At 41.6% G+C, this 23,984-nt stretch overlaps 1 protein-coding gene across 1 annotated transcript in view; it reads right to left on the reverse strand.

Moving 5' to 3' along the window:
• The window catches only part of ANO2 (anoctamin 2), a 377,551-nt gene that overhangs the window by 35,601 nt on the left and 317,966 nt on the right, over positions 1 to 23,984 (reverse strand). The window contains exons 17-20 of the mRNA XM_049882253.1: positions 20,692 to 20,803; positions 18,978 to 19,035; positions 18,716 to 18,816; positions 4,587 to 4,732 (exon numbers count right to left, since the gene is read on the reverse strand). Of these exons, the coding sequence (XP_049738210.1) occupies positions 4,587 to 4,732; positions 18,716 to 18,816; positions 18,978 to 19,035; positions 20,692 to 20,803 (417 nt within the window). The remainder of the gene's footprint in view (positions 1 to 4,586; positions 4,733 to 18,715; positions 18,817 to 18,977; positions 19,036 to 20,691; positions 20,804 to 23,984) is intronic.

The raw sequence follows: 23,984 nt of genomic DNA on the forward strand, positions 1-23,984 counted from the left end.
CCAGGCACTGTTTTTTAACTACTTGTTAGTCATCACCTCATTCTCAGAACAATGCTGTGAAAAAAAAATAATAATTTTTTTTTTTTTTTAGGTAATATTATCATCAAACCCATTTTATAGATGAGGAAATTGGGCTTGGCTGACTTTAAACATCAAGCCCAGAGTCACACAGCTAGCTCACAGGAGGGTTAGGTTTGGAAGCCTAGAGTGGGGCTCTAGGGCCCACACCGAACACACTTAGCCTATACTGCTTGATGAAGCAGCCCATTTGTGAAGCTTATTCTGCAGTCCAGTCCTTGACACGGGGACAAATACTCCCTTAAAGGGTAAAGAGAACAATCCACAAATAAAAGCAATGACAGAACTCTAACTCAGAAATTTTGTCCTCATATTTATATAAAATACAAAATAAAATAATCATTTCTCTCAAATGACTGAACACCTTAGCAAAAATGGCCTAAAGAATCCTGTTAGTGAGATTTTGTGGAAGTCAGCTGGGAAAGCAGGTGTGTGATCCAGGCTTCCTTATCCAGACAAGACTGCATGAATTTTTAAGGAGACTGTCCTGATTTTGAACTTCTCCCTCCCTCTAGGTGCCTAATTAATGTTTGATAAAAGAAAAAAAAAAGAAGGCAGGAAGGAAGGAAGTCCACCTCTCTTTGCTCACTCCTTGTTTAGTTCAGACATACTGAGTGTCTCTTCCAAAAACCAAAACCCAGTGCCATCGACTTGATTCCAACTCATAGCGACCCTATAGGACAGAGTAGAACTGCCCTGTAGAGTTTCCAAGGAGCGCCTGGCAGATTCAAACTGCCAACCCTTTGGTTAGCAGCCATAGCACTTAACCACTATGCCACCAGGGTTTCCCAAGTGCCTCTTATGTGCCAAGAAATGTACTAGGCCCTGGAGGATATGAAGACGAATGAGCCATTGTCCCTACCCACTGCTCTTTAGGAGCTAATAGACTAGATCTGAGGAAAAAAAGATACGTGAGCAATATCACCTTATTCAGTAAGATACATCACAGCATCAGTGCATGAGCCAAATGCAATGTTGAGACAGAAAAGCAAATGGTTAATTATTTCTCTCAGGAGGAACAGGGGTACAATCAGCGAAGGTATCTCAGAGGAGGCACTGTGAAAAATTAAGTCTTAAAGAATGACTCAGAAATATTCAGGTCAAGAAGGAGGAATGAAGCAGGCATACAGGACTTGGACTCTCAAGTTCACTGTACACTGATGATTCTTTCATATTACATGACTTCAGGATACTGAACAATTTGTATTCACTGAAAGGTCCTTTCATACATTGCCTGTGGCTGGGTAAATTGGTCCAATGCTTTCAGAAAACAATTTGGCAAAATGAATCAAGAACCATACAATGGCTATACCTTAGAAGTAGTACCCACACCTGTGGGAATCTTGAGGAAATAATGCTGGTTGTGGAAAAGATCATATGCACAAAGACAGTATATATTAGAGCATTAAAATAGGGGGAGAATTGGAAAAGAAATCTCCATGCCCTTCATTGGAAGACAGGTAAATAAACTATGGCATGTTTATTAGAGGGACTATTACGCAGCTATTCATTTCCAATATCACTTAACAACTTAGAAATATCTATGGATGTAATGATAAATAAAAAAGGAGTGACAAATGGGTAAGTACGATCACAATTTTATTCTTAAAATCATATGCACAATAACAAAAGGCTCTAAGAAATGATAGCAAAAAATGTTAATAAAAGTTGACCTAGAAAGAGGGGAGTTTTGGGATACATTTTCCTTATTTTCAAATTTCCTGTCATATAGTTGTTTTATTTCCTTACAGCCTACAAGTAGTTTTAATCTATGGATTTTACTGTCTACAAACTTAGCGTGAATTTCTTCCAGAAGTCACCGTGTCTTCCAGTTTTCTTTTTTTTTTTTTCTTCTTATTACTTTACAAGTGCCCAAGTGTGAGCATGTAGTGGGTATCTATTGAACACACATGATGGCTGACAAAGTGGAGCACATTTCCCTATACTCTGCTTTCCTATGGTCTCAAGACCATAAAGAAAAGCAACAACACTTGACACTGAACATAGATTTTATGCGTGATAAACACTGTAGTGGAGCACTGGTGGCACAGCGATTAAGAGCTTGGCTGCTAACCAAAAGGTCGGCAGTACAAATCCACCAGCCACTCCTTGGAAACCCTATGGGGCAGCTCTACTCTGTCCCATAGGGTTGCTATGAGTCAGAATTGACTCAATGGCAACAGCTGTAGTTTTTTTTGTTTGTTTGTTTAGACACTGTAGTAAACACCTCACAGATGTTAATTCATTAAATACAACGGGTTCTATGCGATAGATACAATTATTAACTTTTTTCTTTTTACATCTAAGCAATTTGAGAAACACAAAGGCTAGCCACTTAGCCAATGTTATCTAGTTAGTTGGTAAAAAGCCAGGATTTGAACTCCAGGAGTATGGCTCAAGGGTCTTGGCTCTTAATCACTCCAAGGAGGAAGTTTTGAAATAGTCAGCTAGTCAGCCAGCCAGCTAGTCAAGCACGCATGAAAAACCTACAGGTAACTTAGGTAGTCAGGATGGGGGACTGGGGCTGCAGGGTGGATGGATAAAGACAGAGTTCAAGGATTTCTAATGTAAACCTCTTTCCAAATAAAAGCCTCAATCTCTGGCAGCAATTTCTTTCTTTCTGAGTGAGAGGATGGCAGATGTAGAAAGGCATCTGAAATATGAGAAATCGCCCCTGAAATAAATGTCTGGCTCAGCACTGAGGAGGGATTAGAGATAGCACTTAGCTAAAGGTGAAAGACTTGAGAGAGCTCTGTGTTTCCACAAACAGGGTTGTGATATTTTCTTTGCCTATTAGTCCTGCAACAGACATACTGATTGTTTCTTCTCTGGTGAGTTTATTTAGATTACAAAGCTCAGGCTTTGTCTAGAATTGTAGATACATCAGGATTATATCAGACCTTCTGTGGCTACCTAATCTAGACTCTGCCCATCCTTTCATTCCTAGCATACATACATGTACCTTCTTATAAATAGAATATGATAAACAAACATCTATTAGAAAGAACAAGTGATGTACCCGGTGTATAGAGGGGCAGGGTGACCCCCTACCAAAAGCGATTAACCAAAGAGGGCAGGGGCCATTATGCAAGCACAATCATCTCTTCAAGGACATTAAGTACTAAATTAAGTATTTAGTGACTCTTCTGTTGGATCCGATGGATGTTTCTCTATGATCTCTAGAATGAGTAAAGGTTTAGATGATATATGTGGCTGTTTGGTGAGGAGCCCTGGTGGCACAGTGGTTACGTGCGCAGGTGGTAACTGAAATGGTGGTTTGAACCCACCAGCCGCTCTGCAGAAGAAAAATACGGCAATCTGCTTCTATAAAGATGTACAGCCTTGGAAACCCTATGGGGGCAGTTCTACTGTGTCCTATACGGTCACTATGAGTTGGAATTGACTCGACAGCAATGGGTTTTCTTGGTCTATGTTACCCTATGCTTTTAATTCATTAGTCTCAAATCTTAAAAATAGGCTTCTAAAAGATCCACCCAAAAATAAAATCAATAAGGGAGTGGTTTTGAAAGCTTTTAGAAACATTTACATTCAATAAAATTTATCAATGAGAACAAAACCAAATAAACACATAAATAAAATCAAGGTTATTCACAAGTAGCCAAGAGTTCAAAGGCAGGGGATCTAACGAGGGTCCAAGATGTGGGTTCCAAGCCACATCTGAAATGATTATATTCTAAACAGCCTGTACTGACATGCACTCCTGCCTTCAGTCTTACCCAAGAACAACTGGAGGCTGTATAACTAAAGGCCTTCCTCTCATCCCCTACATAAAAAAAAAAAAACAAAAAAAACAGACCAAACCCGTTGCCGTCAAGTCGATTCCAACTCATACTGACCCTATAGGACAGAGTAGAACTGCTCCACAGGGTTTCCAAGGAGTGGCTGGTGATTCAAACTGCTGACCTTTCAGTTAGCAGCCGAATGCTTAACCATTGTGCTACCAAGGCTACCCCTACATAAAATATCCTAATTTTTTTAGAGAAGAGCTCACATCTTACCCAGCCCTACCTGATCAGAGTGAGAATTCTCTTCTATTCCCCATGTCAAAGACATATATATCCTTGACCTAAGTGTCATAGTACTACTTTACTCTTCATTAATGGAAACTGTATTCCTAAATCTTAGCTTTTCCTATTTGCCATTTAGCTTTATTAATGATGACAACCATGGGAAGGGACAAGAGGGACCAAACTTTTGATTTCAGAGATGAGAAGAGGAGGCCCAGGGATATGAGAGCGTAATCTCAGTATCATGTATCAAGTGGATAGTCAAGTTGCTTATGGTTCTCATTCCAGGGTTTCTTCTGCTCCATCCTCTTCACTTGGTCATGTGGCATTGAAGGGAACATTGTGAAGCCATAAAGCTTATGAACGAGCAAAGCCTGCCCCAATAATTTGTCCCAGGCCCTGCTCCACACAAATGCCCACATACACACAGACCCCTTGTCTGAACTTGCCCCCAGTAGAAGAAAGGGTCATGGCTCTTACTCATTTCCATGTACTCTGGAGTGAGTCCAGTGTAAGGTTCCAAGCCGTAGTCTAGGTCCCACTGCTCTGGATGTTTTGAGTGGGCAGAGTCGGTTTCTCCAGGTTCTGTCTCATCTTTCAGCTTCCGAAAGAGTTTCTTTAACTTCCTGGAAGAGAAATGAACCAGTCATCAAAAGATTCTGGAGGACAGGGTTAGTTCTGCAGAAAGAAATGAGGAAAACTAAGTTTTTGACCTTAATGCCATCTCTGATGCAAGGATAGATAAAAAAGCCACTAAAAGATTACTTTTACTTTTTTCCTAAAGACAACCCAAGAGGTCCTTTACCAGGACAATGAAAGTCCCCACCCACCAAAGGAGCAGGTTTCTTCAAAGAAACTTTGAATTCTTCTTTGTGTTTGATAAGCAACAATAGAGTTAGCTTTTCTCATAAAACGCTGAGATGGAGCCAGTCCTATCATCTAATAAATGATCTATCCGTCCTCTTAATGGGGAGGGCAGGGGGTGTCAGAAAGTAGTGGAGAGATGCTCTCCTCCTAGTCTTCCCAGGTCAAACATTCTCAGGTCTGAATAACAAGATAACATCATCTTTCTAGTTAAAGCTATCTAAATCTTGTCTACCATATTCAGGATTTTCTTGGTTCAGAATAAGATAATAATTGACCCAGCTTCTTGAGTTTTGTGTGAAGATTAAGTGAAATAACGTTTATACAGTCCTTAGCACAGTATTTGGACACAATAAGTATTCAAATACTTATAATTTTAATATTAAATGCTAAAATATGTCTGAGGGTGTTGTTTTTTCATATTTGCATTGTTGCACAATATATGCACAATCAAAACAGGTGAAGAGGCAAGATGCCAACTATGCTAATTGAAGAGATGGTTTCTAGGAAATAGATGGGAAGAGAATGAACTTCAGAGTAGTCAGAATCACAGGCACAAAGAACTCAAGGGGATTTTGAAGTCTACCCTCCATCCACATGCAGGAATAGCTCCACCGCATTCCTGACACAAGATCATCCAACCCCTGTGTAGATATTTCAGTGAAGCACTACTGATATCACTAGGCATCTCAGTCTATCATTAGCGAGTGCTTCCTGATAGTGGAAATCTACTGATTCAAAATAATATTCTGATCAGCGTTCTGTCTAGTAGCATTTGTATCAGGAGAATGTAGTATAGTGTTGTGGATAAAAATCTAATCTTTAGTGTCAGTAGATAGTTGTTTAAAACCCAGTTCCACAATTCTCCAGCTCTATTTTCTTGGGCAAGTTTTTTAAAACTCTGTAAACTTTAGTTTTCTTATATCTATAAAATGAGAAAATAAACATTAACTAGCCTATATAAAACCACTTATCATCAAGTTGATTCCAACTCATGGCAACCCCATGTATGTCAGAGTTGGAGTAAACTGTGCTCCATGAGGTTTTCAGTGCCTGATTTTTCAGAAGTAGATTGTCAGGTTTTTCTTCTAAGGTACCTCTGGGTGGACTTAAACCTCCAAATTCTGCTAGTAGCCGAATGTGTTTATACCATTCAAGAACTCAAACTAGCCCATCCAACCAAAAAACCAGTTGCCATTGAGTCAATTCCAACTCATGGAGACTCCATGTATTTCACAGTAGAACTACATTCCACAAGGTTTTCAAGGCTGTGACTTTTTGGAAGCAGATCACCAGGCCTTTCTTCTGAAGGGCCTCTGGGTGAGTTTGAACCACCAACTTTTTGGTCAGTAGTTGAGTGCTTAACCACTTGTACCACCCAGAGACTTCAAGTAGTTAAAGGAGATGATCTATATGTTAAATTTAGGGCTTGGTATATGCTAAGAACTCAGCAAATGGATCTATCACTGTCTCTAACATCATCATCAAAGGAGAACAGAAAAAAATGAGTTAAGAGATCCATAGAAGCAGCAGTAACAAAATTTTCATAATAAAATTTCAAGCAATAATCATGTGATAATCAGAAATTGAGAAAAACTAGAAGATTCCTAAAAATTTTGAAGGGCTGACTGAGACCCAAGAAATATACAGTGGGTCAGATAGAAGGGGGGAGAAGATAAAAATAAAAGAGAGAAAAGAAAGGGAAGAAGGAAGGGAGAGGGGGAAGAATATGTGGGAAAAAAAGAAGAGAAGATCTAGAACCAGAACTCGAACTGAGACTTTACCTCCAGGTACTAGAAATCAGAATATTTGGTCAAATCCTCAGTAAAGATGAGCAGTTTGGATTAAACGTGCATAGCTGAACACATTCATATATTCCTATCCATTTCTAAAATGTCACTAAAATGACAGTGAAGGAATAAAAAATATATAAAACCACAGGTTAAAAATAGTTATAAGACAGTAGTGAATGAGATATGTTAATGAATATCTTGGAAGATGGACAGTGGCTGAAGGAGTTAGCAAAGCTGTGACAGCTGAACGACAAGTGTCTACAGAGGAAGATGGTGGTGAGAAGCAAGATAAATCATGCACAAAACCTCAGAAAGGCTCAGGAATTAGAGACACACCAGGGATCCCCAAAGGTAGGGGAGTAGTGGTTGGTCAGGCTCTGCTTAGGAACAGCAGACCCTAATGTCTCTCTCTACCCATGTTGCACAGGTGGCTACTCTTCCCAACTCCAGCAGGATCGAGGCATGTATTCTGAGAATCAAATGAACCAGGGAAACTCTAGATCTGAAATAAATTCAATAAAATGATAATGAGATAAAAGTCAAATAACCACTCACCCCCCCCACACACAAAGTAGGACAAAAGACAAATAAATGGATAATAGAAAACAAAGAACATTAAAAGAGAAATCTAGGAACTCCAACACTTAATAAAAAAGAGGGGATAGGTAAATAGAGGAGAGGAAAATAAGAAGAAAAGAAAGAAAATGTCCCAGAGGTGAAGGACATGCATTTTCTGATTGGAAGGACCCACTCAGCATAATGATGAGAAAAAGACCTCCACCAAAGCATCATGAAATTTCTGAATTCTTAGAATATTGAAAAGCATTCTAAAACCTTCCAGGTTCAGAGGGACAAACACATCCTCTACAAATTACCAGGAATCAAAAAGGTACTGAAATTCTCAACATCAGCTGTTGACAGTAGGAGACTCTGTAGCCATGTATTTAACATTCAGAGAACAAACAATTTCAGCACAGAATTCTATACCCAGTCAAAGTATACATCAAGTATGAAGGCAGAATAAAGACATTTTCAAATATGCAAGATTTCACAAAAGTTAGCCTTCTATGCACCCATTCTCAGGAAGTTCCTGGAGGACGAATTTCACCGACCAAGGATATAAATCAAGAAAGAAAATAATATGGAATCCAGCAAACAGGAAATCCAATCAAAAAAGGAGGTGCTGAATCTAACTCAGATAGATAGCCATATATAAGGCAGTGAACAAATATTCTTGTTGGAACAGGAGAATAAAGGGATCCTAGGAGACTGACTCCAGGAAGAAATAGCTGTGACTGGTAAAATCCCTGATGTGCTTGATGTAGTCTAATGGGAAAAGCGGGCACTAAAACAAGTGTTACCGACACTGTGTAATGAATGTTATGATGGGAGAAGTTTTGGTAATTATAAGAACAGAAAACAGAAAAACCTAACCTGGCCTAAGGTAGAAGTTCTCTCTCAGGAAGGGATGTGTAAGCCAAAATAAATGATGAAAGATGATAGAAAGAGATCAGAAAAGATGCAGAGTGGAGGGAAAGGTGAAGGAGTGTTGTAGGAAAGGAAACATTTGTGCAACAGCCGAAGGCAAATGTGAGAATTGCTGATACAAGGGACTGAAGGAGTTCAAAATGCTTGGAGCATTATTTTGTATATATATATAAAATATACTGTGGCTATGTACCAGAGAGAAAATGATGAAAGATAAGACTTGAGAGGTAGGGTAAGCTCATGGCGTTGGAGTCCTTGTAAGCCTTATTGTTCAGTGGCTCAGAAGAAATGGTGGGAGCAGAGTCTAAGGTGATAGTAGTGGACATTAAGAGATGTATTTGTGATATGCTTTTTTAGGAGGTAGAATTAAGAAGATGGAAATGGGTTGTACACGGCAGGTGAAGGAGAATGGAGAATCAAGGATGATTCCCAGAGTCCTTGGGCATGTGTGTGGTTTTCTAAGATAGGAAAGACTAGGTAAGAAACAGTTTTAGTAATGAGGAGGAGTAGGAGAAGTTTTGGACTTGTTGAGGTGGAAGAGCCTATGAGACAATAAGTAGACATGTGTAGTAGGCAGTTGTGTATATGTGTCTAGAGCTCTGAAAACAGGTCTGGGGTGGAGCTAGAGATCGAAGAGTCATCATGACAACAGCAAATGAAGTCCTAGCAACAAACAACATCATCTAGGATACTGCATAGAACAGAGGGTCAGGAAAGAGTCCTGACAAATACTGATAGCGAAGGGATAGGGTAGAAGGAAAGGGTCCCTGGGTGGTGCACATGGTTAACGCACTTGGGTACTAACCAAAAGGTCGGAGGTTCAAGTCCACTCAGAGGTACCTTGGAAGAAAGGCCTGGTGATGTACTTTCGAAAAATCAGCCACTGAAAACCCTACGGAGCACAGTTCTGCTCTGACACATAAGGGATTGCCATGAGTCGGAGTTGACTCAATAGAGTCAGTAGAAGGAAAGGAGCCCTCAAAGGAGAAGGAAGGAACAGTCATAGGAACAGAAGGCCAAGTGCGATACCGTGCGCCAAGAAGGCAACGGAAGAAGAGCTTCAGGTCCTTGTGGTCAACGGTGTAATATACTGTGGCTAGGTTAAAAAAAAAAAAAAGGATCCACAAAAAATGCTTATGAACTCCTCATTCCCAGAAGTTTCCCTCCTGGAGATCTCAGTGACCATTAAAAAAAGAAAAAAATTGATAATAAAGAAAATCCTCCCAGACCAGGGTTTAACAGGAATCCTGTGAGTTGTATAACATACAGATGGGCGGTTTGGAAAACTTCAGATTACGATTCCGACCGTATGATGCACTCACTCATTAAAATAACTCCTTTGATGTTACCCCTTGTCCTTTTCATCTGCTGTTTTTCCATCCCTTTTTAATGACAAGTCTCAGAAAATCTCCTCGAAAGGCTCAGACCTCTCCCTCTGCCTGTGCCCCACGGACTCACACTAAGAACCTGGGGATTGTCTGTCCTACCTGGGGCCTCCAGGCTGTAGGAATCTGGGTCCCAGGCAGTTCCCTACAGACCCAGGCTCCACACACTTCTAGATCCATTACAGAAGGCAGGACCAAGCCCTCACCCAGCCAAAGAAGAGGAACACATCAATCTCTGAGCTACATATTCCTTGATACCTGACAATGTTTAAATTTTTCCTTAAACTTCTGATTCATGGCCAGATTCTACCTTATTGAAGGAGAAGGCAGATCTCTTTTGCCTGTGATGGCTTTAAAGAGAGACTGTATTAGGTCTTGAAATGCAATATTTATCACATTTATAAAAAGGAAGCAGAAAGTTTATGAAATTTTACTGGCTGTGTTCAGGGGTGTGTGGCAGCTATTTAGGGATGTGATCAGGTGTTGCTTTGAGTAGGAGGAGTAGGGAAATGAGAACGAACAAATCTGTCTTGGAAGAAGTACAGCCAGGATGCTCCTTAGAAGCAAGAATGGCCAGATTTCATCTCACATACTTGGGACATGTAATCAGGAGGAGAACATCATGCTTGGTATAGTAGAGGGAAAGCAAAAAAGAGGAAGACTGTCAGGGAGATGGATTGACACAGTGGCTGCAACAACACCCTCAAGCATAGCAATGATGGTGAGGATGGTGCACGACCAAGAGGTGCTTTATTCTATTATACTTAGGGTTGCTATGAATGGGAACCAACTTGATGGCACCTAGCAACAACAACAAAAGGGACAGGAGCACATTTTGTTAGTGCAAGTATCAGCCAGTCTATCTGCTCTGTTCCTCCCAAAGTATGTCCAGGACAGAATCTAGCATGTGAAAAAAGTGACATTTACCCTTTCACCAAATATCCAGCTCTCTAAGTGATAAAAGGCCTGTTTCCAATTTTTCTTGAACAAATGCTAGAGCTAAATTTGAGATAAAATTATAGAGAAGAGTTGGGATGTAGTGTGACATGTTTTAGGGGCACCACGCCATTTGGGTCTAAAGTTTATTTTGCACAAACACATATGGGAAAGGCGGGGTGTGTGGGGGCTGAGGGACGCCCTGCCAACAGACTCAGATAATAAATAGCACAAGATCAGATTCTGCCATGCCGCTCACCCTGCTTGAAGTCGTCTCAGAAGGAGCTGCCCGTGAGCATTATTCTGGGGCCAGCAAAGTTTACAGCCACCCAGCTCCTCTCTGGAAAGCATCTGTCACAACTGTGTCAAGCTCCAGGAGCCTGGGGTTGCGTGAGTGGGGCTAGTCCAAGGCCAGACCATGCAACCAAGTTTTATCTATTATCATGTCCTCATTAGTCACAGAGCTGCCTTTAAGGAGCTTAATGCTCTCAGTTTTACTGCCTCCCTTTGAAGCATTTTATTTTTCCATCTCCAGTCAAAAATGTCATCTGCCAGACCCAGGGTCTCTGAACCAGGCCTAGCAAAAGTGGCTATGCTGCTGTCTGGTGGAAGATGCCTGGAGGAAGAGTGGGGCTTCTGTAGTGGCCCTGTCTGGTCTTCCTGCAGGATTTATGTGTAGGAGAGGTGTGAGTGAACTAATGAAAGTTCTCCAAGGGCCCAAAGGAAGGCTGTACAGCATTTTTGGACAGTGATGAAAGATAAGACTTGGCAGTTAGGCTAAGTGCATGGGATGGAAGGCCCCATAGCTTTTTGTAAGCAATATTATCCAGTGGTTCAGGTGAGAGTGATGGCAGCAGAGTCTAGGGTGACAGCAGTGGACATGAAGAGATGTATTTAAGATATGCTTCCAAAACCAAAGCCAAGCTCACTGCCATTAAGTTGATTCCAACTCATAGCGACCCTACAGGACAGAGTAGAACTGTCCCATAGGGTTTCCAAGGAGCAGCTGGTGGATTCAAACTGCCAACCTTTTGACTGGCAGCACAGCTCTTAACTGCTGTGCCATCAGGGCTCCATGATATGCTTAGGAGGTAGAATTAAGAAGATATGGTGGATTATACATGGGAGGTGAAAGAGAATGTGCCGGCCTCACAGAGAACTGTGGGATTGAGCAATTCACATGACACCTTTAGAAGGTCTCTGCACTTGGCCTTACATACCATTAGGGCACCTGGGAGAGGAGTGATTTCCTTTTCTGCTCTCTCAGTTCCTCTGGCTACAGTCAAGGAGAAGACCTCACTTTGCCCTTAACTACTCCTCGATGCTGCGTCTCTCCCTTTTCAACAAAGAGAATGCAGGTCTTAGGGTAAGTGCCTTGGGTAGGATATAAAGCAATTAATTACTTAATAATGCTTTATGTTTTTTGTTTGTTTGTTTTTACTGTTGTTTGCTATTCATGGTAACCGATGCTGTTAGTTTTCCATTTTCAGAAATGCTATCAATTTAAGAAAAAAGTGAGTAACTTAGGGGAAATTAATATGCAAATAGCTGTTTAGTTAGATGGGGGGAAATTAAAAAGTTGGTTGACAATGATTAATGTTTGGGAAGCAATGTTCTAAGACATCTACTGGATCGTAAGGTTCTCAAGGTCATCAAAGTTGTGTTATGTGTCTACCACCCACATACATACACATGTACACAGAATCTAATGAGAATTTTGTACACTCAGGATGAGAGGTAAATTATAGCTACCTGGCTTACAAGGAGCTCTGGTGGCACAACAGTTAAGTGCTTGTCTGCTAACTGAAAGTTTGATGGTTTGAAGCCACCCAGAGGCTCTGCAGGAGAAAGACCTAACGATCTAATTCTGTAAAGGTTACAGGCCAGAAAACCCTATGAGGCAGTTCTACTTTGTCACATGGGGTCACTATAAGTTGAAATTTGACTCAACAGCACCCATTAACAACAACCTAGTTTACTAACAAAGGGAAATTAGATGGTCTTTAAAATTTTTTAATTTTAAGAGAATCTTAGAAAATTACTTTTAGAGGTAGATGATAAGCCAAAAATGATCCTTCATACAACTGTGTATTCTTATATTTTTTTACCCCAAACATTCTTGTCCAGTGTGATCACCTACTTAACTCCCAAGACCTGTTTCTGTTTTTGAAAGTCAAATCTGGCCTCAAAAATTAGTGTTTTTCTTCCTTAGGGAAAGAATATGATGTAGTCTCTGGAAGTACATTAGAACAATGCTATGAATCAAAAACCACTGGGCACAAGACAGAAGCAAAAAATAGTGTTCCTGACTTGGTCTTTTCAGCCTCACACCTTGGACCTACAGCATTTACAAAGCATCACTTGTATATAGAAAAGCCAGTGACACTCAGTAAAACCTTTTCTACTTGGAACTCCCAGAGAATGGTCCTTCCTTTCTCAGGTGTCCATACTTTCTGGATAGCAAAGCAATCATCCAAGTTGGTTTGTTACACAACCATGTTCGATGGAAATCTTTCTAGAATAACGTTTCCAAGGTTACACAGTGAGTCTATTGTAAAGCTTGGCTTTAAACCTCAATTTGTTAGGCCACCAAATCTTTGCCCTACAGAAATGTGCTATGCCAAAGAATTAAAGACCACTGGGTCTGATTTTTATAATTTACATGAGTCCTTCCTCACTGTCAGACTCAACTGTCATTTCTCTGTTGACTATGGAAGACTTTTAAAAATTATCATTATTTCATTTATTCATGTATCTCAACCGTGTCATGCATAAGGAGAATGCCAGGTGCTTGACCTCTGGATTAGAAGGGTTTAATTTATTGAGAGTGGGCTCTGAGTAGTGAATGGAAAATCCATTAATCATAAATATAGTGATTTCATATAACCAAACTCAAAATACTATCTGTAGAAGTAGATGGAACTTTAGAGAGAAAAGATCCTAGGATTTGGTAGAAGAATTTTTACTCTATGTCCCTGAATTTAATGACATAATTTTGTTGTATATAGCCTTTAGCAGGCTAGGAAATGAAAGGAGGAAAAATCTTTTGAAACAGAAATTAGTTGTACTTGGAATTGGCAGTGACCACATTTACTCAATAGGGGAGAGGTTCATAAGCCATTAGAGCTGAAAAGCACCTTAGAGATGGTTATAATCTCATTGTTTTCAAAAGGCAAAGACAGTGAGACTTAGAGAAGTGACTGTCCAGAGCTTTATGAATTACTATGCAATTGCCATCAATTAAAGTATGGCATATGAAACACACATCAAGCATAAACACAAAAATTTAGCCTTCAAGGCAAACAGCGATGTGCTAATTTCATCTGTTAAGAAGCTGATGGAGTTGATGGGTGGAGAACATGCCAACACACTGTCCAGACATATGCCTGAGTTCCTACCACTCTTATACTCTATAAAAAGCTTCTGAGTCCTGGGTAAATGGGTTAAGTGGAAGACCAGATGTCCAGGGATTAAAAAAAAAAAAAGGCCATCTCATGCCCACAAAGGATTCCATCCAGAGCAGAATGCTCATAGAATAACAATGTTCTGAAGGATAGGTGTCCTTCCCAGATGTTTGAAGGGGAATGAGGACTGTCCTTTGTAGCAGGAGTGGAGGGGCTGGTCTTATAGCTTCAAAAAGGCCAGATGTGAGTTTGGTACCATCTGTATATTCTCTGGATGCTTGTCCATGGCAAATGTTCTCTCTAAGATGGTAAGCTCCTAGAGAACAGGGACCATCTGTTTCACAAGCTTTGCTTGACTATCACTGAATGACTTTTAGTCAACAAGCAGGGAACAAGGCAAAGTTTCAGATGGTTGAGATTCTCCAGACTGATGATATCTTGATGGATGTGTAGAGACTGGTTTAATCAGGGAGGTAGAACAAGGTACCCAGACACAAACTGTTAGGGATTCAATTATGTCCCCCCAAAATGTGTGTCAACTTGGCTAGGCTATGACTCCCAGTATTGTGTGGTTGTCCTTCAATTTGTGATCTGATGTGTTGTAAATTCTAACCTCTATGATGTTAATGAGGCAGGATTAGAGGCAGTTATGTTAATGAGGCAGGACATAATCTGCAGAATTAAGTTTTACATTGAGTCAATCTCTTCTGAGATATAAAAGACAGAAGTGAGCAGAGAAACAGGGGGACCACACACCACCGAGAAAGAAGGGCCAGGAAAAGAGCGCATCCTTCGGACCTGAGGTCCCTGCACTGAGAAACTCCTAGATCCAAGGGAATATTGGTGACAAGGACCTTCCCCAAGAGGTGACAGAGAGAGAAAGACTTTCCCTGGAGCCAGTGCCCTGAATTCAGACTTTTAGTCTGAATTTTAAATCTCTGTTTGTTAAAGTAATTTACCTGTAGTATTTCTGTTATAGCAGCACTAGATAACTAAGACACAAACATTTCTTCCAATTTTCCTCCAAAGAAAGCATGGACCACCTGAGGTTGTCCCAGTGTGCAGACAGAAAAACATAAGTATTCAGCTCGATAAATGTTGGGTGATGGTGAGAACTTTTCTGAGGACCAGGATGACAAGTGTCAAGAGGGGATGTTGAGGATTCTTATTCCTGGAAGTAGGGCTCTCATTAAAAAGGGTTTTATCTCCAGGTAAACTAAATTGTCTCCTTTATAACTTCAGCCTTGTAAATGGGTTTCTGAGAAAGACCAAAGAATAGCTTTCCCTGGGGATCTTTCAGATAATTAGGGTCCCCCCCAAGGAAGCAGGTGTTGCTGGTGAAATCATACATGAAGAAGAGCGTGGGGCCTTATATCCTTTAATGACTCCATCCTGCCCAAGGAACGTAGGACTCGGCAGCCTACTCAGTGAATAGATTCAGAAGAATTTTTGCCTTTGCCATGTCCTGGACCTTTCTCAAGACCTTGGTCAGGAAACCGCCATCTCCTTGAGTACCTACCCCGCCTATCTGAAGCACCTCCTGGATCATAAAATATTTATGATAAGACTTGAATCAGTCTGTTGTTTGTTTAGAAAAGAAAAATTATTCCTTTAGACAAAGTAATGGCAGACCATTTCATTAGATATGATGGTGGCAGCTTTCTTTGAAGACATGGACATGCTCTAGAAGAAACTCTTCTGTTTATGCAGCCTTCTTTGACTTCTCCAAACCTCCAGACCTTTACTTATTCTGAATTCAGGCAGAGTTTGAACCATGTAGAGAGTACCTGGTTTCATGAAGTCTATTTTGTCTCCCAAACTAAAAATCTAAGCTTTGGGAAGACAAGCACTATTTCATTTTTTTTTTTTCTTTATTTAATTGCATATAAATCTGGCACATAAGTGGAAAGCAAAGAACCAGAGATTGATTTTGCTCAGACCATAAATTTTGTGAGTATGGTTCTTTGGTGTACATTTCTCATCCCTTAAGACCTGAGCCATTTCAGTGAAAAGGTAGAGGCAGTGGTATTCCCTGGAAGCCTTCCCACCGTGTAAACAATGTTATCCCTGGTTATGTAGACTCATTAACAACCTGTTATATGCAGATGACATTACTTTCCTTGCTGAAAGTGAAGAGGACTTGAAGCACTTACTGCCAAAGATCAAAGACTATAGCCTTCAGTATGGATTACACATCAACATAAAGAAAACAAAAGTCTTGATGAGTACCATCTGGGGTCTTAAAAGCCTAAGATATTCCACTGATCTCCCCCCTTCGGGAGCAAGAAAGAATGAAGAAACATAAAGATACAAGGGAAAGATTAGTCCAAATGACTAATGGACCACATCTACCACAGCCTCCACCAGACTGAGTTCAGTAAAACTAGATGGTGCCTGGCTACCACCACTGACTGCTCTGGCAGCGATCACAATAGAGGGTCCTGGACAGAGCTGGAGAAAAATGTAGAACAAAATTCCAACTCACAAAAAAAGAGCAGACTTAGTGGTCTGACAGAGACTGGAGAAACCCTGAGAGTGTGGCCCCCAGACACCATTTTACCTCAGTAATGAAGTCACTCCCGAGGTTCACCCTTCAGCCAAAGATTAAACAGGTCCATAAATCAAAATGAGACCAAAGGGGCACAACAGCCCAGGGGCAAGGACTAGAAGACAGAAGGGGACAGGAAAGCTGATAATAGGGAACCCAAGGTCAAGAAGGAAGAGTATTGACATGCCCTGGGGTTGTTAACTAATGTCATAAAACAATACTTGTACTAGCTATTTAATGAGAAACTAGCTTGCTCTGTAAACCTTCATCTAAAGTACAATTAAAAAAGAAAGAAAACAAAAATCCTCACAGCTGAACCAATAAGCAACATTATGATAAATGGAGAAAAGACTGAAGTTGTCAAGGATTTCATTTTACTTGGATCCATAATCAATGCCCATGGAGGCAGCAGTCAAGAAATCAAGTGACATATTGCATTGGGCAAATCTGCTGCAAATGGCCTCTTTAAAGTGTTAAAAAATAAATATGTCACTCTAAGGACTAAGGTATGCCTGACCCAAGCCAATGATATTTTCGATCACCTCATATGCATGTGAAAACTGTATCATGAATAAGGAAGACCAAAGAAGAATTGGCGCCTTTGAATTACGGTGTTGGTGAAGCATATTGAATATACCATGGCTGCCAGAAGAATGAACAAATCTGTCTTGGAAGAAGTACACCCAGAAAACTCCTTAAAAACAAAAATGGTGAGACTTGACTCACATACTTTGGACATGTTATCAGGAGGGATCAGCCCCTGGGGAAGGACATCATCCTTGGTAAAAAAAAAAAAAAAATTTTTTTTTTTTTTTTTTTGCATCCTTGGTAGAGGGTCAGAAAAGAGAGGAAGACCTTCAATGAGATGGATTGACACAGTGGCTGCAACAATGGGCTCAAGCATAGCAATGACTGTGAGGATGGCACAGAACTGGGCAGTGTTACGTTCTTTGTACACAGGGTTGCTATGAGTTGGAACCGACTTGGCGGCACCTAACAACAGCAACAACACTTAACTTCAGAGTCTGGCTCTCCGGCCTTTAACGAATATTCCATTAGCCACTTAATATTCTTAAACTCCTTTGTTGCTTAAAGAAGCCAGACTGGATTCTAATGTCTGCAGCTAAGAACCATAGTCAATAACATGTTCAAATACAGTTGGAAAGAAAGGGATTAACAAGTTTATTTACTTCAGGACTAATCAGAACCATTAATATAGTGTGTACAGTGAATTTCCAAGAGGGAGATGGAGTGAGTGATACTATCTTTGCCTAGCTCTAAGGAGACTGACAATTGCATCGCAGAATGGTCATTCTTGCAAGGAGTTTGCAAAGAACCCCAACCCTGAAATGAATTGCCCATCCTGCCCTCCTAATCGGAAATGGCCCAGCCTATGATAGTTTTTTTTTTTTTTTTTTTTTATGATAGTTACCCCTGATCATCTTGGCTGTTCCCTGGCTCACTGGTACTTGGCTGGCCAAAAACAGCCCCTGAAACAGATTCTGCTTTAAAACCAAAAAGTGATTTAAAGGAAAGGCAGAGGGGGGCTACATTTTCCCTTTAACCTATTGGTAGAGTTTCACTAATTCCATCCTCTTTTCTTTCAAGTCCAGTGCCTGTGAGTCAGTGTTTATTTTGATAACTATCTCAATACAAAATCTGATGGAAAGAAGTCTTTCTATGAAATAGTGTAAAAATATGGGGAAAGGAGGAAGAGAGAATCCACCTGAAAACAATCCATTCTGTGTTTCATCAATGATTCATCTTTCCCCTCCTAAGATTATATATTCCACCATTTATTCTCAGAGAATTTTCTAAATAATTCCATTATCTTTTTACCCACTATATTGAAAGACCTTCTTTTACTTATCCACTGGGAGGACAAATAGCATTAAAAATATGCTCATTGAGGTCAGAGATACCTGACTCCTAGTGCTGCCACTTATGAAGTGTATATACACTTGCAGAGGTGGTTCATCTTTCTGAGCCTCAAACATCTTCAATCAGATTGGCCAACAAGGACTGCGAGAAGGAGCTTGTCCCATGGGAAAAGTTATTGGCAAGTGGACAAAGGGGTGAGCAACCAAGCCATCATAGAAGAGGAGAGGCCATGGAAATCCTGCCAGAAGTCAGACACTGCTGGGCTAAGTCCTGGCAGAAAGGAGAGAGATGAGGAGAGCTCACTACATACGGGACTCCAATCTCAAAGACGTTGTTCTGGATCAGCTGCTTCCCCAACATGATGATGCTGAGCTGAATGCAGAGCTCCATGAGGCAGCCCCCTGGAGCACACTGAGGGGAGGTGGAGAAAACGGAAGGGACGGTTAGACCAAGTGAAGCTCAGAGAAGCAAGAACACAAATTAAGCCATGCTGTGATGGGGACAAGGAAGGGGGCAGGAGGGTGCACCTATAAACCACCAGCCAGGCATGAAACACCAGTGGCTGCACTTGCCTCTTCCATTCGGTAGCCATCAAACACATAGACGTAGCTTCCGGGCCTGCCCACAAACCTGAAATCAAGAAGTGTGGGAAGAGTTAGGGAAAGAGAGAAAATGCCAGGGTTGCTTGAGAACATAACAACCTGGGTGGACTAGCCACCCCCCTATGTCCTCCTTTGCATCATTGGTGAGGGTGGGTACCAAATCATCCAGGGACAGGAGTTTGCACCCTGCACCCTGATATCAGCTAGCAATCACCTATAACAGAGTTCACCTCTTTACCTGGTCAAATTCCAGGCAACAGAGGCTGAGCTGGGCAGGGATTGAGGCAGGTTTTGTGTAGATCTGGGAAGGATACAAGTGTGTGTGTGTGCATAGGGGGGTATGTGTGTGTGTGTGCATGCACAGGTGTGTCACAACCTCTGAACCTAAACACAGGGAAGTTTGAATTCTCTATAAGTATACTGTCTGTGCATCTTCTTCCCTCAACTAGTATCTAGAACTGATTTCTGATCATAACTCTTTATGAGGGCTTCTTCTTTCCCAGGAAATGACTGACTAAAGTTGACTAAGGTGGAGATTCCTGGGATCAGAAAATAAATAAGAAGTCTTAACTTTTTACTGGAAAAACTCAAAGGAATGGAAGAAGGCTGCCACATTCCTCTTCTAAGTAGGATCTATTTTATTGGAGGATTAGAAGCCTGGGTAGATGCGGGGGAGCAGAGAGGTAAAAGCCAATCATGGAGCCAGGCGGGTAGTCAGAAGAACCCACTTTCTTGATAGGTCATCTCCTTGCTCCCCTGTTGAAATGTACTCATCCATTTGAGACTCAGCGTAAATCTCTCCTTCTCTGTGAAGTCTTCTTGTTGTCTCTGTTCATAAGTAAGTGCTCCCCCAACATTTTATTTACACTTATCATAGCACTTACTGCAGATCACATGTGCTAGTGCCAAAACTATCTCTTCCAACATACCTCACGTTTCTCTAAGAGATAAAAAGCCTTTGCCGTCGAGTCGATTCTGACTCATAGCGACCCTATAGGATAGGACCCTGCTTTTTGCCTGGAATATCATATTGTACAATTTGCTATTGATAGAACCACCTTGATAGAACCACCAGTGAAGTATACACTCATTGATACGGGCAGTCTCTCTGCTACTATTATTTTATTATAGCCAAGGGCAGAGGTCCTGGGAAGAGGGTTGTGGTTTGGGTCACAAACAAGTCTATAGGATATTATCAAGGGTGGACTATGACAACCCTTGCTATAATGTCTGTTTGACGAGCTTTTAGTTCTAGGGAAGCTTTCCTAGCATAGCTGGTTGATGTCTACTGGGACATCTCCTTGCAGGTAGCCAGCTGAACTCACCATAAAAAATACTTATCAGAAGTGATTTTACATCCAGACATAAGAGCCAGTGGTCTGACACAGAATTCTCTCCTGCCTCATCTACAAAGTTGGGAGGCACAAATTCTCAGATTCCTTTTTCGGGGTCCAGAACCAAATCCCTGTAGAGTTGCCCTGGTTATCAGAATCTGAAGGTGCTAATTCAAAACAATTTGGTGCTAACACCCCTGCTGGGGTGAGCAGCCAGGTCGGGATGGGTCTGGGAAAGGAAACTGAGGATGTGAGTTGACAATGGGGCTGGGCTGACCTATTTATCCTGCAATGGAGGACCTGGTCTCAGGGACATAAAGGCTTTCCATGTATAATGCTGTGGTACTCACCTCCCCTTGAAAAAGGCCACGTAGAAAATGGGGGAGTAGGCATTGACAAACTTCAGCAAGAAAGCTTTGAGTATCAAGCGCTCCTCAAAAGTCTGTTCTGTTTTTGGAACCTCTGCAAGAGAAGAGCAAAGCTGATGAGACTGAGAGACAGACTTCTCACCTCTGCAGAGTTTGGACCCTGTGATACAAGTTACTGTCTCTCGGTTTACTCCTTCAGAGCAGAAACCAAGAGATTATCTCCTTGGTCCATTAGAAGCAAATTCATCTAGAAAGCCCCAAAATGTTTACCAGGTAATAGGAGGTTACAGAAGGTAAAGAGTGAATCTGATCACCACCTTTGTCCACTAATTCTGTCCTCTGATTTCTCACTGTACTCCCCAGAGAGGGGCTCTGAGCAGGCAGAGCTTCCCACCACCAGAGGAATTCAGTTTTTACCTGTATATCGCTTCCATAGAATTTTACTTGAACAAAAGTCCCTGACTGAAAAGGTCCACTAATTGCTGAACTTGTCAAGAGGCAGCAAAGATTTGTTTTGGGCACATGACACTGTTGTTTCCCTTTTTTCCTCCTTTGTTTTTAGGATCCACACACCATGACAAATGGCTTGGAAAAGATAAGCGGTGACAGGGCCATACTCTTTAGGGGCAGAAGGAAAGTACAACCTGTGCATCACGTGGATCCTGGTACAGTCTGATGGTGTGCCTAGCACGTGGAAAAAGTCCCAGGGCCTGCCAGCCAATGGGTGCTGGGTACAGATAAGACTGATGTGTGGACCTGCCTGACTTGCCTGCCCGCCTGACTCACATGTGTTTTGTGGGACCCATCCAGACGATGGACAAAAGCCCTGTTCACTCCCCCTGGGATACCCTTCCCTGTCCCATCTCCTCATGTTCAAATCCATCACATTCTTTAAGGTCCAGATCAAATGTTACCCAGCATCTCCTTCCTGAAGCCTTCCCAGATTCCTTCAGCTGGCAGTAATCTTTTCCTTTTTCTTATATAGTACTTTCTATCTCTCTGTATTAATCACTTATGGATATATATATATATATACATGTGTATATATATATATATCAACAATAGTAACTCTCATTGACTGCTTGAGTGTTAGTTTGGATCCTCCCCCAAGCAGGCGCTAAGTTAAGGATTTGGGAGTAGGCAGGTTATTTTTGAATTGCTTCTAGAAAGCACGGCGAGAGAGTCGGGTGGTAAAACAGAGAAAGGAGGGAAGACAAGACAGATGTGTCCATGAACAAGTTAATGCCACAGGGGCCCAACTCCACGGGGGACCTTCAGAGAGGCTGTGCGAATCACACCTGAAAATTAGCACACTAACTCCTGTCCCTCACTGGCTGAAGGTCACTGCTGGGGTTAACTTCCTGGCACTTCCAGCCTGCCCTGTGTATGGCCGGAATGTAACCCACAGTCAGAGAGGTGCAAGAAGCCCTTGGTGTGAACAAGAACTTTCTGGAGTGTGCCAAAGGTATGGGTGGTGAATCAAAATGTCTGTGCCCAGTTGCTCTACAGAGGGCACTGCACATGGGTGTATGCGTTCCTTATCTCATCCAGTCCTCACAATAACCCTAAATGCTTGGCTTTTACAGATGAAGGGAATTGACACCCAGAGAGGTTAGCACCATGCTCAAGATCAGACAGCCAGTAAGTAACAGAGTTAAAATTTGAACCCAGATCTGCCTGTCTCTAAAGACAGTTTGTACTGCACCGCACTTGGAAATCAGGATCTTCGACCAAGTAATGTTTGCATCAGACACCTTCCTTCACCTCCCGACCCTGCATCCCCAGCCTAACATTATGAACCTAAGAAATAACTGCTGTTCAGTTTACATTTATTGAGCACTACTGTGTGCTGGTTACCACGCCGAGATGCATAATGATTTCATTCCTTCCTTCAAGGGGCTTCATTTTGCAAGGTCCCTGTGGACAGCCTTTTGCGAACTGCCAAGTCTCTTCCAGGTTCAATCTGTAAGCAGCAAGATAGCCTCTTCCCTTCCATCACGGCAGAAGGGGATCCCAGGGAGAAGAAGGATGCATTCCCAGGACCTAGTTTCCCCACAGCACACTGAGCCTGTAATTCATTTTAAATCCTAGAATACAGTCTCCAGTATGAGGAGATAAGGTGGCTGGCAGTGATGGCTGCTCTTACTGGTACTTCACCAACAACCTTTCCCACACTGCACAGCTGTCTGTGTAAAGACCCTCTTTTGGTAAAAGACTAAAGCACCCACCCTTCCCCCTCAGCCTTGGAGAGCCTCTAAGGTGGTCTTGGCACCTGGAGATTCAAGACCACAAAGATACAGGGGTTTCTGTGTAGGGAATACCCTGCCAGAGGAGCCTCAGCGGGGCTGAGAACTGCAGTGAACATTATTGCTTTGTTGAGCATCTTCAACTGTATAACGCGTCATTTAGGAATTGCTGTATTTGGTGAAAAAAAAATTTTTTTAAACAGATTTGGTAAATATATATGTGTTGTTACTGTTGTTAGGTGCCATCAAGTCAGTTCTGACTCATAGCAACCCTATGTACAACAAAACGAAACACTGCCAGGTCCTGTGCCATCCTCACAATCATTGTTATGCTTGAGCCCATTGTTGCAGCCCCTGTGTCAATTCACTTCATTGAGGGTCTTCCTCTTTTTTACTGACCCTTCATTTTACCAAGCATGATGCCCTTCCCCGGGAACTGATGCCTTCTGATAACATGTCCAAAGTACCTGAGACACAGTTTTGCCATCTTGCTTCTAAGGAGTATTTTGGGTGTATTTCTTCCAAGACAGACTTGTTCATTCTTTTGGAAGCCCATGGTATATCCAATATTCTTTGCCAACACTACAACTGAAAGGCATCAATTCTACTTTTGTCTTCCTTATTCGTTGTCCAGTTTTCACATGAATGTGATGTGATTGAAAACACCATGGCTTGGGTGAGGTGCATCTTAGTCCTTAAAGTGACATCTGCTTTTTTAACACCTTTAAGAAGTCTTTTACAGCAGATTTGCCAAATGCAATGCATCTTTGGATGTCTTAACTGCTGCTTCCATGGGTGTTGATTGTGGATCCAAGTAAAGTGAAATCCTTGACAATTTCAATATTTTCTTCATTTATCATGCTATTGCTTATTGGTCCAGTTGTCAGGACTTTTGTTTTCTTTATGTTGAGGTATAACATACATTGAAGGCTGTAGTCTCTGATCTTCAACAGTGTTTCAAAACCTCTTTACTTTCAGCAAGCAAGGCTGTATCATCTGCATAACACAGGTTATTAATGAGTCTTCCTC

The sequence above is a fragment of the Elephas maximus genome, chromosome 4 (genome assembly GCF_024166365.1).
Source record: "Elephas maximus indicus isolate mEleMax1 chromosome 4, mEleMax1 primary haplotype, whole genome shotgun sequence".
Classification (NCBI taxonomy): Eukaryota; Metazoa; Chordata; class Mammalia; order Proboscidea; family Elephantidae; genus Elephas; species Elephas maximus.